Source organism: Gadus macrocephalus, chromosome 10 (assembly GCF_031168955.1).
Source record: "Gadus macrocephalus chromosome 10, ASM3116895v1".
NCBI lineage: Eukaryota > Metazoa > Chordata > Actinopteri > Gadiformes > Gadidae > Gadus > Gadus macrocephalus.
Window position 1 is genome coordinate 12,875,151 of NC_082391.1, and position 15,157 is coordinate 12,890,307.

At 44.7% G+C, this 15,157-nt stretch overlaps 2 protein-coding genes across 3 annotated transcripts; both read left to right on the forward strand.

Annotated features, from left to right (window-relative positions):
- The first annotated feature begins 2,517 nt into the window (after window positions 1–2,517).
- Window positions 2,518–9,667, forward strand: maea (macrophage erythroblast attacher, E3 ubiquitin ligase). The gene is made up of 9 exons (XM_060062411.1): window positions 2,518–2,651; window positions 3,591–3,773; window positions 4,200–4,403; window positions 4,901–5,023; window positions 5,969–6,045; window positions 7,186–7,294; window positions 7,780–7,913; window positions 8,288–8,483; window positions 8,990–9,667. Exons 1-9 carry the CDS (start codon window positions 2,583–2,585, stop codon window positions 9,083–9,085), a joined length of 1,191 nt encoding a protein of 396 aa, XP_059918394.1. The 5' UTR covers window positions 2,518–2,582; the 3' UTR covers window positions 9,086–9,667.
- Window positions 9,668–11,097: 1,430 nt separating this feature from the next.
- On the forward strand, window positions 11,098–13,827 carry LOC132465696 (heterogeneous nuclear ribonucleoprotein A0-like). 2 transcript variants are annotated; one of them, XM_060062413.1, is made up of 3 exons: window positions 11,098–12,231; window positions 13,330–13,411; window positions 13,714–13,827. In XM_060062413.1, the coding sequence occupies exon 1, from the start codon at window positions 11,171–11,173 to the stop codon at window positions 12,107–12,109; it is 939 nt and encodes a 312-aa protein (XP_059918396.1). In that variant the 5' UTR covers window positions 11,098–11,170; the 3' UTR covers window positions 12,110–12,231; window positions 13,330–13,411; window positions 13,714–13,827. The 2 variants fall into 2 exon arrangements, with proteins under 2 accessions (XP_059918396.1, XP_059918395.1); XM_060062412.1 differs by having other exon boundaries at window positions 11,098–13,411.
- The last annotated feature ends 1,330 nt before the right edge of the window (window positions 13,828–15,157 follow it).

Genomic DNA, 15,157 nt, shown 5'->3' on the forward strand with positions numbered 1-15,157 from the left:
CAGTCAGAAATGACCATATTTCCCCCTATTGTTTTTATTTACACAGTTACTGAAACACATTGGTAGGCCTACAACATGTACGAGATTAATAATATGAGAAACATACCACTATTTCGGGAGCAATAAACTACCTTTTATAAACTGAGGGCGTTTTCATGAGTCTCATAGTATTAGAACATGTTGTCCTGATCAGCTCACGTTGTTATGGCAATGAATACGTCCTCAGCTGATAAAATAATGCCAGCGTTTTTTTTCAACTGAAAATTAGCACCCATATCAACTTTTTCTGCTCCTTGCACCTTATCATGCTTATCATGCTACGCAGCATTACAAGCCCCTGCCTACTAAAACATGAAGCAATTCAAGAGGAGGCATAGATAGAATCGCCTTGTGGTCAACTGTCATTTAAAGGCACCCAGTGCAACTTTCGAGGCTTAAAAATAAACATCCAATTTCTAGTCTTTTTTACACGTAGTAAGTTTCAATAACTCCATACCATTACATACCGACATTCAAGCAGCAAAGATGAGACGTCGTTGTGTGGTGAGAACTGATAGAAAATCGATAACAACAACAATGCCGCCATTTTCTTAATTTTTTGTAACCTACAATAAATAAAGCAGGCTTCCAGTCAATGGAAAAATGGCTTCTCCCCACCGGCGATTGTTGTTGTTTACGATTTTCTATCAGTTCTCACCACACAACGACGTCTCATCTTTGCTCCTTGAATGTCGATATGTAATGGTATGGAGTTATTGAAACTTACTACGTGTAAAAAAGACTAGAAATTGAATGTTTATTTTTCATTGAATGTTTACATAAAGTTGCACTGGGTGCCTTTAATGGTCATCTGACAGATTATGTCAAGGTTTTAAAATGATTATTATTATTATTAGCTGGTCATGTTATAACACAGCTGGAAATCGTGGATTGTCTGATAAAGACTAGCAAGCCTTTTTGACATACAAAACAGCAGAAACTATGTTAAGTGTGCTCGTGCTGCCTTTTTGGATTTGTCAAACAGGAGACGCCCACCCACCAATCAGAGGTTAGAGATTCCTGCAGGAATGTTGCGCTCGATTTCACTAGCCCATTTGTGCCTGTTCATAGTGTAGGCCTACTGTACAGCATCTATTCTCTCATTGCTTGTGTAAAAAAAAAAGGTAGAATATTAGATTTGAGGACGAAATGATAGGGTGGGCTAAGGCAAGTTTTGGGTGGGCTTGAGCCCACCCAAAAAAGGTCTAGCTTCGCCACTGCTCTATCATAACGCTGATAAACATAACCGAAGTTTACTGGTTAACAATTTAATAACCAACACAACACAATGAAACATGGCCGATAGCAAGAAAAAAATAACAAATTTTGTTTCAGCCCTTTTTCCTCCTTCCTCTTGCTGTTGTTCAGTTACAGCTGCTCTGAGCGTAGTCACCTCGAAAAGGCTGTTGCATTTCAAATACAAAATATATAGGCCTAATTAGGCCTCTGAGCGCGATCTGTATTCGCGGTGCCCTCGTTGCCCAGGCCGCGGTGCCCTTGGTTCCCGGGCTGCGGTGCCCGCGTTGCCCTGGCCGCAGTGCCCACGGTTCCCGGGTCATTCATTCATTCATTCGTTCACGGGGCATGGCGGGAGTCCCCGGGTCACGGTGAATTAATGTTCAATTCTCTCTCTCTCTCTCTCTCTCTCTCTCTCTCTCTCTCTCTCTCTCTCTCTCTCTCTCTCTCTCTCTCTCTCTTTCTCTCAAAGTTTAATTGGGTTTAATTCATTGCTATATAGTGACCACCGCAAAAGCAATGAAAAACGATGCAATGACACCTTTAAGCAATATAACACAAGTGTGGGTGGGGTTGTTAGTTTATTTATTTGTATGTGTGTGGGGGGGGGGCGCCAGAGGATCAGGGTAAGGTCAGGAGGGCGTTTGCTCAAAAAAGGTTGAGAACCACTGGGTGAACGCAGACTACATCCTGACTATATTGGCCAACACTCGACAGGTTCTTCATTGTGCTGACAACAGCACTCACCTATTGTTCTTCTCAGGCTTTCTTCTTTATATATTTATTGCTCTCAAACTTTGGGACCCTACTCCTTCCACAATGTTTTACCTAGAGATTAAATTCCACTTTTAAAATGTTCAGAATAGCTTGGAATCACACACTAACTCTCCAATTTTCTATTATTATTTTTAACTTTGTAAGATATTCTACTTTTAGAATATTAATTCAAGTCGACGGAAGTCAACATCCGTGTCGGTCTACTTCTAATAAATGAATAATTAAATTATTTTTTACCGAGATGTGAAGTCATTGGAATAACGGAACATGTTCACGAGGTGGCAGTATTTAGTCCACTAGATGGCAGTATTTAGTTCACTAGGTAGCAGTATTTAGTCGACTAGGTATTTGGTCCACTAGGGGGCAGTATTTAGTCCACCAGGTGGCAGTATTTAGTCGTCTTGGTATTTTGTCCACTAGGTGGCAGTATTTAGTCCACTAGGTATTTCGTCCACTAGGTGGCAGTATTTAGTCCACTAGATGGCAGTAGTTGGTCCACATTGGAAAAAAAAAACAAGCAGAAAGCCAAGATGGCGGTGCAGGAGACAGCCTCTCAACTCTCCATGGCGTTGAAGGTCCAGGAATATCCGACACTAAAGGTAAAGAATCTCCGCGAAGAGAGGGGATCAACTCTAAAACAGAAGATAAGATCTGGTCTGGTGGTCTGGTCTGGATTAGGACCAGGTCTACGGAGACCAGGTCCACGAAGACCAGGTCTACATGACGGGACGCGGACCTCAGACCACATTTTGTTTTTAGGCAGAACAAAATGTTGGTCATCAGGAGGATATACATATACATAATACATATATAAACATTATGTATAATATAGGTGATGAAGGAGAAGACTAACAGTAATACTAGTAGTTCTCATTAAAGATAAGGTAATCATATAGGTGATATGGGGAAGAATATCAGTAATACTAGTACTTCTCAGTAAAGAGAATGTAATCATATAGGTGAAAGAGAGGATGACGTAGGGTCTGAGCATACTGTTTATCTTCAGAAATATGTCAAGTTTATTATCTTATCTTTAATGTATCTAATAGTAATACTTATAATACTAGTACTGATCTTTAATGTGTCTTAATAGTAATACTATTGTCTTTAATGTGTCTAATAGTAATAATAGTATTTATATTTAATGTATCTAACAGTAATACTAGTACTTGTCTTTAATGTGTCTAATAGTAATACTAGTACTTGTCTTTAATGTATCTAATAGTTATACTACTACTTATCTTCAAAGTTTCTAATATTAATACTAGTACTTATCTTTGATGTGTCTAATAGTAATACCAGTACTTATCTTTGATGTGTCTAATATAAATACTAGTACTTATCTTTGATGTGTCTTATAGAAATACTAGTACTTATCTTTGTGTTTAATAGTACTACTAGTACTTATCTTTAATCTGTCTAATAGTAATACTAGTATTTAGTTGCTTAGTGTTTCCTGGCTTCCCATTGGCTGTAATGATGTATAGAGCAGTTGTTACTGGTCCGCTGAGTCCTGACCCTCTGTACTTGGGGGCCAGGTTCCGTACGAGACCCTGAACAAGCGGTTCCGAGCCGCTCAGAAGAACATCGACCGGGAGACGAGCCACGTCAGCATGGTGGTGGCGGAGCTGGAGAAGACCCTGAGCAGCTTCCCGGCCGTCCACTCAGTGGTGTCTCTGCTGGACGGCGTGGTGGAGAAGCTGAGTGCCCTCAAGAGGAAGGTTAGTACTCACTCCCACGTGCTACATGTGTACTCACAGTCTGCTACATGTGTACTCACAGTCTGCTACATGTGTACTCACAGTCTGCTACATGTGTACTCACAGTCTGCTACATGTGTTCTCACAGTCTGCTACATTGTGTACTCACAGTCTGCTACATTGTGTACTCACAGTCTGCTATGTGTACTCACAGTCTTCTACATGTGTACTCACAGTCTGCTACATGTGTACTCAAAGTCTACTACATGTGTACTCACAGTCTGATAAATGTGTTCTCACAGTGTGTACTACATTTGTACTCAGTGTGCTACATTTGTACTCACAGTGTGCTACATTTGTACTCACAGTGTACTACATGTGTACTCAACGTGTACTACATGTGAACTCACAGTGTACTACAGGTGTACTCATGGTTTACTCCCCCAGGCGGCGGAGTCGATCCAGGCAGAGGATGAGAGCGCTAAGCTGTGTAAGCGTCGTATTGAACACCTGAAGGAGCACAGCAGCGACCAGCTGGCCTCCGTCAGCTTGTGGAAGAAGAAGAGGATGGACCGCATGATGGTGGAGCATCTGCTGCGCTGTGGCTACTACAACACGGCCGTGAAGCTAGCACGCCAGAGCGGCATTGAGGTACTACTATACTACTAAAGTACTATAAACCACAGACTATAGTACTACAAATCACTACTAGACTATAGTACTATAAACCACTACTACTATAGTACTATAGTTCTTTAAACCACTGCTATACGACACTACTATAGTTCAATAAACCACTGCTACGACACTACTTTAGTACTATAAACCACTATTACTAGACTTCTATAGTTCTATAAACCACTACTACTACACTACAATCGTACTATAAACCACTACACTACTGTAGTACTATTAACCTTATAACCGTTTGAAAAGACAAGAGCCCTATCTACCAACATGTCCTAACTACCAACATGTCCGAACTACCAACATGTCCGAACTACCAACATGTCCGAACTACCAACATGTCCCAACTACCAGCATGTCCCAACTACCAGCATGTCCCAACTACCAGTATGTCCCAACTACCAACATGTCCCAGCTACCAACGTGTCTCAACTACCATGAACAACATTGTCTCATCATAGGATCTGGTTAACATCGAGATGTTCCTGACGGCTAAAGAGGTGGAGGAGTCTTTGGAGAGACAGGAAACCGCCACCTGTCTCGCTTGGTGCCATGACAACAAGTCCCGCCTCCGCAAAATGAAGGTTAGTATTGTGTCAGTACTAAGTTCTAACCTGTAGTATGGGCTCACAACTGTGCGTCGTGTCCTGTTCGCCCTGTCGGGGCTTATTTTTCCGATAATGACCGGCGTTCTATACATTATCCCTTACATATCCCGCTGCTTCGGGTTTGCCTTTGTAGGCGCGTTGAGTGGAGGAGCGGGCGAACCCGCTGTCATGTGCATGTATGATACGCGGGTTTATCCAATAAGTGCGCGCTTGTCTCTGTGTGCGTGTGTGAACGAGAATGACAGGGAGAAAGAGTGCTATGCAGAGATGAATGAACGGAACGATATTTATATTTAAAAATCACAAAACATTAAAAAAATAAAGCAGAATCAATTTGTGGCGCTCTGTGTTGATTCTGTGGAGCTGCGCCCCACATTGGTCTATGTATGGGAAACACTGGTTTTAGTATTTTAGTTTCATCAATAAGGATGCACAAAGTAACACACGACTCATCTATGAAAATATATATATATTTTATAGTTATTTGTCTTCCTAACTAAATATGGAGCGATTGGTTATGAGGTGTACAGAGACCTCAGGGCTTCCCTCCCCAAACCCTATGGGGGAAATTGGCATCAACATAATTGGATTATAACGTATCATATCATTAACATAATTAAAATTATTACTTTTCATTAGAAAGCTTCATTAGAAATCCCTCAGGAAGCCCTGTGGTGACTAACCCTAACCCGACCCTCTCTCCCGCGCTGACCAGGGAGCAGAGCTGGGATGTTCCCACGATGCTCTCGCACCACATTTGATAACTTTGTTTTCCATGATTGGAAAACCCCTTCTCTAAATCCAGGTTTTCCAGGACTGATGAGCTGCTGACAACCGTTCCAGGCTGAGGATAAGGGAGCCTTTAGAGGTTGATTACAGGGAGTCATGCCCTAACCCTCACCCTATTCTTTACCGCCTTAGAGCTACCTGGAGTTCAGCCTGAGGATCCAGGAGTTCATCGAGCTCATCAGACAGAACAAACGCATGGATGGAGTCAGGTAGGCCCCACTACCTAACCTAAACCCTAACCCACTAACCAACCCTAACCCTAACCCACTAACCAACCCCAACCAGAACTTTAACCCACTAACTAACCCTAACCCACTAACTAACTCTTATCCCTAACCCTAGGACCCACTCCCTTACCCACTTGCTAACCCTAATGCCCCATTTCCACTGCAGGGTGCGGAACGGATCGGATCGCAAAGGTGCGGTAGGGAGGGGGCGGTATAGCCCAGCTCAGTTCCGAGGTCGCGTTTCCACTGCCGACAGTACCCTTGGTGGTAGCCCGGATGTCGATCGCCGCGGCAGCTACGTAAACATCGTAAACAACGTCTTCCTCCGCAAGAATGCAGACGAGCGTCTCCACCTCCTTGTTCGCCCAAGCAAGCTTTTTACGCGACATGTTAATTGTAAAGAATAATACCTCGAGGCTACTGTTTGTTTGTTTTTATCCCCGCGTCACCCGGAAGTGACGATTCTGTCGACCAATCAACGGAGGGGGGGTGTAGCTAGAATTCCAGGGTACCCTTTCAGGCGTCTGGTCTCGTTTTGGGTACCGCAACGGAGGAGTCCCTAGAATGGGGTCGGAACGGGTACGGCAAAGTCCGGGTCACGCCCACTTTTGGCGGTGGAAACGCGATCCGACCCGCACCTTTGCGATCCGATCCGTTCCGCACCCTGCAGTGGAAATGCGCCATAACCCACTACCCTGACCTAACCTACCCTAACCCACTACCCTACCCTAACCCACTAACTAACCCTAACCCCCACCACCTAACCCTAGGACCCACTAACTTACCCTTACCCACTCACTAACCCTTACCAACTAACTAACCCTAGGACCCACTACCCAACCCTAACCCTAGGACCAACTACCTAACCCTTGGACCCACTACCTAATCCTAACCCACTAACTAACCCACTAACTAACCCTAGGACCCACTTGCTAACCCTAGCCCCCACTACCTAACCTACTAACTAACCCTAACCTCTCATCGTGTGTGTGTGTGTGTGTGTGTGTGTGTGTGTGTGTGTGTGTGTGTGTGTGTGTGTGTGTGTGTGTGTGTGTGTGTGTGTGTGTGTGTGTGTGTGTGTGTGTGTGTGTGTGTGTGTGTGTGTGTGTGTGTGTGTGTCAGACATGCGAGGAAGCACTTCAGTCAGGCGGAGGGCGGCCAGCTGGACGAGGTCCGCCAGGTGATGGGGATGCTGGCCTTCCCCTCGGACACCCACATCAGCCCTTATAAGGTAAGGTAACAACCACATCAGCCCTTATAAGGTAGGATAACGCCCACATCAGCCCTTATAGGGTACGATAACACCCACATCAGACTTTAGAGCCCCGAGAAATTGTTTGCCAAAGACGTTGACGTCGCTTAGCAACAGAATACGCTTGGGTTGATAAGTTACCGGAATACTTGTTGAGTGATATGAAAGACATGAATCCACTTTCCTTGATAGATGTCAATTAGGCTTCTAGTCGTACGGCCAACCGGTTACGACCAACTCCCCCCCCACCCTTCTACTGTACTGTGCTACTGTAACTGCTGATAAAGTAACTAAAGCTACTGTAACTGCTAGTAAATTAACTAAAGCTACTGTACTGTAACTGCTAATAAAGTAACTAAAGCTACTGTAACTGCTAGTAAATTAACTAAACCTACTGTAATGTAACTGCTAGTAAAGTAACTGAAGCTACTGTAACTGCTAGTAAACTCACATTTGTATGTTAGGATCTGCTGGACCCAGCGCGCTGGAAGATGCTGATTCAACAGTTCCGATACGACAACTACCGACTCCACCAGCTGGGCAACAACTCGGTGTTCACCATCACCCTGCAGGCCGGGCTCTCCGCCATCAAGACGCCGTATCCTTCCTAGCCCCTCCACGGCCAGCCAAGTGCAGCCTGCTAGCTAGCCCGGCTAATTCTGAATGCTAGCTGAATACTGGGTCAGGGTCGGGGTTGGGGTTAGGGTCAGGGGGTTAGGGTCAGGGTCAGGGGTGGCACTCGCATCGTAAACATTCTACCCGGTGACTTGTTCCATCCCTGATAATACTGTGTCTGTATGGTCTGAACGGTCCCGTGCTGTTGGGGGGGTTCTGTATGTCACCCTAGGGTGCCGTGCTGTTGGGGGGGGTTCTGTATGTCACCCTAGGGGGCCGTGCTGTTAGGGGGGTTCAGTATGGAGCTGTCACACTAGGGTGCTGTTATACGTGTGGTTGTCCTGAACGTTCCCTCAGTCAGTGCTACAAAGAGGAGGGCTCCTCTAAGAACCCAGACTGCCCCGTGTGCAGTAAGTCTCTGAACAAGCTGGCCCAGCCGCTGCCCATGGCCCACTGCGCCAACTCACGGCTGGTCTGCAAGATCTCCGGGGAGGTGATGAACGAGAACAACCCTCCCATGATGCTGCCCAATGGCTACGTCTACGGATACAACGTGAGTTCCCTTTGGAGAGGTGGAGTAAACCACGTCACCGCCAGTCAGCAAATACACCATACCACAACATCTAATGGCCCCCCTGACACACCATTTACGACTGCCGGTCGTCCAACCGATTTGGTCATGGCCGATTCAACATTTGCAATCGGCGGGAAAAAACCCAGACAGGTTTGAAAAGATCACGACGGCTTTGTTGATGGCCGAACGCACAGCACACACGAACAGACTCAGGTCACCGAGCACGCCGACGACCGATACTCTGGTTGGTGTGTCATGGCCTATGCATCACCTCTGGTCCGATAGCTAGTGTAGCTACGTCACCTCCAGCCCATGGTCCACTTGCTAGTGTAGCTATGTCACCTCCACCCCTGTAAAAAATTACAAAATACAATTTATTGCTTGAAGCGTGACATTCCCTTATTTGAGATTGATACCTCAAGGAGCGGTGCTCGTATGTGTTGTATGATTAAATGTTCATTGTTCTGTGATTCTGTTCCCTGTAGTCCCTGCTGTCCATCCGCCAGGATGACAAGGTGATCTGCCCCAGAACCAAAGAAGTCTTCGGCTTTTCTCAGGCTGAGAAGGTCTACATCATGTGATCTACATGGTCTGCTGTGATTGGAAGCTTCCTGTTTGGTTTGCGTGTGGCTGCCATGTTCTCGCCATCCTATCACAAGAAGAGGAGAGCTGTTGGTCATGTGGTGACTCCCATCCTACCCAGTGTTTGTGTTGTTTGGAGGGTCACCATTTTAGGGTTAGTGATGTAGAGAGGAAAAGTGGAGTTCCCTAGAGAGCGGCAGCCAATTTGACTGTGAAGCTGAGTTTTCCCTGGAAGAGAAATGTAAATATTAGATGAGCATCCAACTTATTGTGTACAGATTGAGTGTGATGAGGACCAGTGGCGTGGCTCTCTAAACAGAGTGATGTTGTCCTGCTCCTCCTCTTTAAGGGAACAGGTTTGTAGTCAATATGATTTACTTATATAATAACAATAACCACTCATCCTCAACTCTCCATCTGTTGTTTTTAATGAGCGGTGTTCTTCCTGCGGGCCTGAACGGTCTCCTCGTCCGCCCACAGACAGTGGGTTCTTTCGAGGGACCTGGGGTGTCCCTCACTAAATGTCTTCTAGTTCCTTTTTTCAATGACAAACATGACAATAAAGATGACTTGTGTTTATACACTAGTTTTACTTCTTACTTTGAAAGTGTCTAGTGTCCTGTTGGATATTAGATTTATATTAATCGCTGAGTGGATTAATATCTACTTGGTTTACCTATAATATTATTATACAACTTATTATATTATGTAACAACTCGTGATACATAATTAACTCTCGATATGTATATATTTTTCTATATTTACTCAATCACTCCTATTGTGCTCACAATGATGAACCCAAACCCGACCGCTGGCTCTTGTCATGGGTTCTATCCCATGGGTTCGTACCCTTACCCGGGTCTATAACCCCTGCAGCTTGCGGAAGGTTAGTAGTTTGGAGGTCAGTGCAATGAGTCAGCTTTAGGTTGTTAGTATAGAGCCATTAAACTATAGGATTACCCTAGCTCCCCCTATAGAACCTATAAACTTATATTTAGATTGTGTATTAGATATTGTAGCTAGCTCACCCTGTATAAAGAACTAACCATATTTAGATATGTGAGGTTAGCAATATCCCCTGTATTGGTACTAGTGTATTAGTACAGGTATGTGTATATAGACCCGTTTGGTTCTCTATACATCTAGGCCCCACTAAAAGTGAAACTCTGGTTAGCTGTAGGCCTACTCTGTCGTCTGCTCCTCAACACCTCAGCCCATAGTTTCTATGGCTGACACTTTGCAGGCATTCACATGCTAATAACAGCTGTAGATTTTCACTCTGGAATGTTGTTGTTGAGTTGATTCTACCTTTGAATGAGGGCGTCGCTTTGAATGAAAAAATCCAATCAAACATTAAGGGTAATTCTAGCTATATGTGATACTCTTCAGGTTTATTCTTTCTTTTGAGTTTCAATAAAATGTAATTGATTAAGACAAATAAAAAGTTCTATATAGTTAGACACTCGCCAGTCATAATGTGAAAGCTGGCTTTACATTCATTATAGTGTTTGTTTTAATTGTATTCATGAAAGTGTTTGTATAAATGATGGCTGGGATAACCGTATTAATTCATTATTAATTACACTACAATAGTATACACACACACACACACACACACACACACACACACACACACACACACACACACACACACACACACACTGTACTACACTGTACTGTGCTATATACTTTAATATGATACAGCAGGCCTTTGTTGTTCCCACCCTGAACGCAGGGGGCCGAGCGGCCTGGGCTAGGGTTAACAATGGAAAGGAGGGACTGAGCGTTAGGAAGGCATGGTCGGAAACGGAACCTTATACACGGTGGGATATGTGATGAAATGACTGAAATAAAAATAAGTAAAAAAAAAAAAAAGACGTTAAACGTAGGTTTTACTTGCATTACCCCGGCTATATTTCGGTTATAAAGACGCAATAACATGAGTTCACTGGGCATGGAACACGTGATCTCACGTCAGCAGGTCCCCACGCCCCTCCGGTATAAATATAGGCGGCTCCGCAGCTCGGTAGAGACGCTTGTCTTCTGTTTCCCCCACGTTACTAATTCCTTCACAGATCTCTAAAATGGCGGCGGACCAGCTGTGTAAACTGTTCGTCGGCGGGTTGAACGTCGACACGGACGACGATGGTCTCCGGAAGCACTTCGAGCAGTTCGGTACTCTAACGGACTGCGTGGTGGTGGTGAACAAGCAGCTGCAGCGTTCCCGCTGCTTCGGCTTCGTCACCTTCTCCACCGCCGAGGAGGCGGACGGCGCCATGGCGGCCCGGCCGCATGTCATCGACGGGACGCAGGCCGAGCTGAAGAGGGCCATGGCCCGGGAGGACTCCAACAACCCCGAGGCCCTCGCCAAGGTCAAGAAAATCTTCGTCGGGGGTTTGAAAGACGACATCGAAGAAGAAACGCTGACCGAATATTTCTCCCGTTATGGTGAAATCGAGAAGGCCGAGGTCATTTCCGAGAAGGCCAGCGGGAAGAAGAGGGGCTTCGGCTTTGTTCACTTCACCGACAACGATTCCGCAGACAAGTCGGTGGTGGTGAAGTACCACACCATCCTTGGCCACAAGGTGGAGGTGAAGAAGGCCCTCACCAAGCAGGAGATCGACGCGGCCAATAAGAGCGGCGGGCGGCTGCGGGGCCGCGGGGGGATGAGGGGGATGAGGGGAAATGGCTTCGGCCGGGGAGGAGGAGGAGGAGGCGGATACAGCGGCTACGGCGGTGGTGACGGCGGCTACGGAGGCGGGTACAGTGGAGGTTACGGTGGAGGCTACAGTGGCGGTTATGGCGCCGGTTATAACGGTGGTTACGGCGGGGGCTACGGAGAGCAGATGTGCGGCTATGGCGGAGGAAACGGCTACAGTGACTTCGGCAGCGGCTACAACCAGCAGCCCTCCAGCTACGGCCCGATGAAGGGCGCTGCTCCTGGCTACGGGGCCCAGCGCAGCGCGGCGCCTTACGCCCGGGGCGGTGGGTACCAGAGAGGCGGTTACAACGGAGGTTATTAGACCACGAAAGACGGTCCGCACGCCCTCCACCGTACCGCCACTCCATTCAGTCATGAGCTCTGCATTAAGCCCAGCAGAAACACGGTGAACCCAAATCAAACGAAGACCTCAAAATCCTACAGGTAGGAAGACCACTTCCCTGAAAGCCGGCTATGCCCTACTTCTAGGACTCGATACTTCTAGGACTCGATACTTCTAGGACTCGATACTTCTAGGACTCAATACTTCTCAATACTTCTAGGACGCGGTATACTTATGTCTTGTAGGACTCGGGTCTCCTAGGACTCTTAGTCCAGGACCCTAGGACTCTTATCCAGGACTCGGGTTACATAGGGGGCGTGTAGCTGTCGTTATAAAGTTGGATATGATTTTTTATTTGCACTCATTCTTTTATCCTACCTAGGGTTAGGACTGTTTGTTGGAAAACCCCCATTCCTTTCTTTGTATTTTAAGATTAGTTTTGTTCCCAGCATTTTGTAGTGTTAATGTGTGGACTCTTTTCAGTCCATTGATCATATTAAACACTCCCTTTCCATTTATTTTCATGTCATGTATATTGTATACTTTAATGTCTTGAGATCAAAACCAATTATTGTTCGAACATTTTGGTATGCCTATGTATGTTCATTTTAAATAAAAAAGTTGTTCAAACTTAGTTAGTTTATTTTACTTATTTAACCAGGATGCCTTAAGTTGTTTCACAGGTAAATAAGACCTTATGACTGCAGCATTAGTTACCTGTTAGATGGATACCTCAGGTGGGTGACTTGAACTGCCCGCAGCCCATGCATGGAGGCTCTGAAGGGTTTTTAATTGTTTTATTCCTCTTTTTACTTATTTTCTATGTGGATCTGAGGGATGTGTTATTTATCTTTGATTATTCCTATATTTAGGTGTTCATACTGTTACCCTGTAGGCTAACCAGCCAAGCTAGCCGTAGCACTTTGTTTATAGGCTGATGAGGAACCTGTTGATTACCAGTAGGACTGAAATATCTCTTTAGGATACCACTTCCAGCAAACTAGGTATGTAAACATGTTCTCACTGTGTTGCTGCACCTTATGGATAATGAGATGGCACACTACTGTTGTGTCTTAGATGTTTATGGCAGTCGCTCTTTCCTAGATTAAATGGTCAATGCTCTTTTCTACTGTGAGAGGGGGGGGGGGGTCCTCAATTGTTCAATGTCCCTTTCTCATTCTCTTCTCTCCGTCCTCAAGGTTGTTATGGTAACGGTATGGACGGGGCTTCGCCAGGTGGATGCAGGCCCGCCACGTTGTGATTGGTCCTCTTCCAGCGCAGGTGATCATACATGGTAGCTGGGAAAATAATGTTTGTTTAGGTGTTCTGATGTACAGTGTCCTGACACTGTAATACAATACGGCTCCATTTCAAAACAGTTAATGTATTAATAATTGACTTGGGTTAAATGAAAATATGTTAGTTTGGTTAATGATACAAAACACTTTATTTCCCCCCCTGTCAAGGGAAATGGGAACGCGTCAAAGTTAAACGGCTGTAATACCAGCCCCCTGGTGTCTTGAAGTGCTCACAATAGTTTCGTTCCTTTATGAAGTGCTCACAATAGTTTCGTTCCTTTACAGGAAGGAGAGGATGCAGCGTTCTTTTACAGGAACACTAAACCCTGAATGTCAATTATTTTTATACCCAGGAATATGTAAAGTTTTAACGGAATGAAATAAATATATATTTTAATATCTTGTTGGTAGTTCTTGCAATGCAACCTCCTAATATGATCAATCCTGAGGGAGATGCCGCGGTAACATAAATGATAGGGCTATGACATCGATAAAGAAGCATTATGTTAACTGGTTTAAAGGATGGAAGACCAGTTATATTATCCATTGGACTGGTTAAGAGTGAGGTCAACATCTGCCCCGGAGGTCTCATAGCGTCAGCTGCAGCAGACTACTCGCACGTTTGGGTGCTGGCAGTAAAAAGGCCGGCTGTCCCTCCCGATTTGTCACATCAGCTGTAATTGTTCAGCCGCAGTTGAGTACTCCTGTGAGCGCGACGCTGCATGGAGTAACTGTGCTTTGTAACTGTACACAAACGTGAGCAGTTAACTTTGGACGTGCTGGCATAGATGACGTTCATAGGGTAGGTGGTTGCAGATGGTAAACATGATGCCAAAATGGGCTGAGCTAGTTATGATTTGGGATGAGCATCCATCGTAGCATCCTACGATGGATGTACCAAACTAAAACTGATCTGGTGTGCAGCTAAATGTGTTCTAACCAGGCCAACTGGTGCTGCCAATGTCATGAAGGCACACTTGTGTGAAGCTAAAGAAGTTTGCTGGCTAAACAATATTAGAAGTAAAGCGCTCCACCACTACTGTGATGTTGGCGTTAATGCTTTAAACACCATTAGTTAAGCTAGTGAAGTACACTATGACTAGTTAAGCTATAGAAATACACTGATTAGGTCAGCTGTAGACATACACTTTGGCTAGTAAAGCTATAGAAATACATTGGCTCTATAGAAGAACACTAACTACGTCAGCTGTAGTACAGCCTAAAGATTGAGAAATACATTAGCCTTTAAACTATAGAGCTACACTGATTAGTCCTTAAGCTTTAGAAGTAAACTGATTTTTCCTTAAGATATAGAAGTATGATCTGATTAGTCCGTAAGCTAAGGTAAACTGATTAGTCCTTAATATATAGAAGTAGATCAGATCAGTCCTTAATATATAGAAGTAGATCAGATCAGTCCTTAAGCTATAGAAGTAGGCTGTGATATGTAGTGTAGCTCAAAAGAGGTTCACTATTAGAAATAAAGTCATAAAAGTACAATAGGCTCAAAAGAAAAGCTCCAGAAGTTTACTGTTTAGAGTTAATGCTAAATAGAATTGCACTAGGATTAGAACTAAAGCTCTATAGAGGTTCTGTGATTAGAAATAAAGGTAAATAGAAGTATACTAGGATCAGAAGTAAAACTCGTAGAGAAACACTGTTCGGAAATAAAGTTAAATAGAAATACACTGAACCACTGAAATAAAGGTTTATAGAGGTACACTATGAT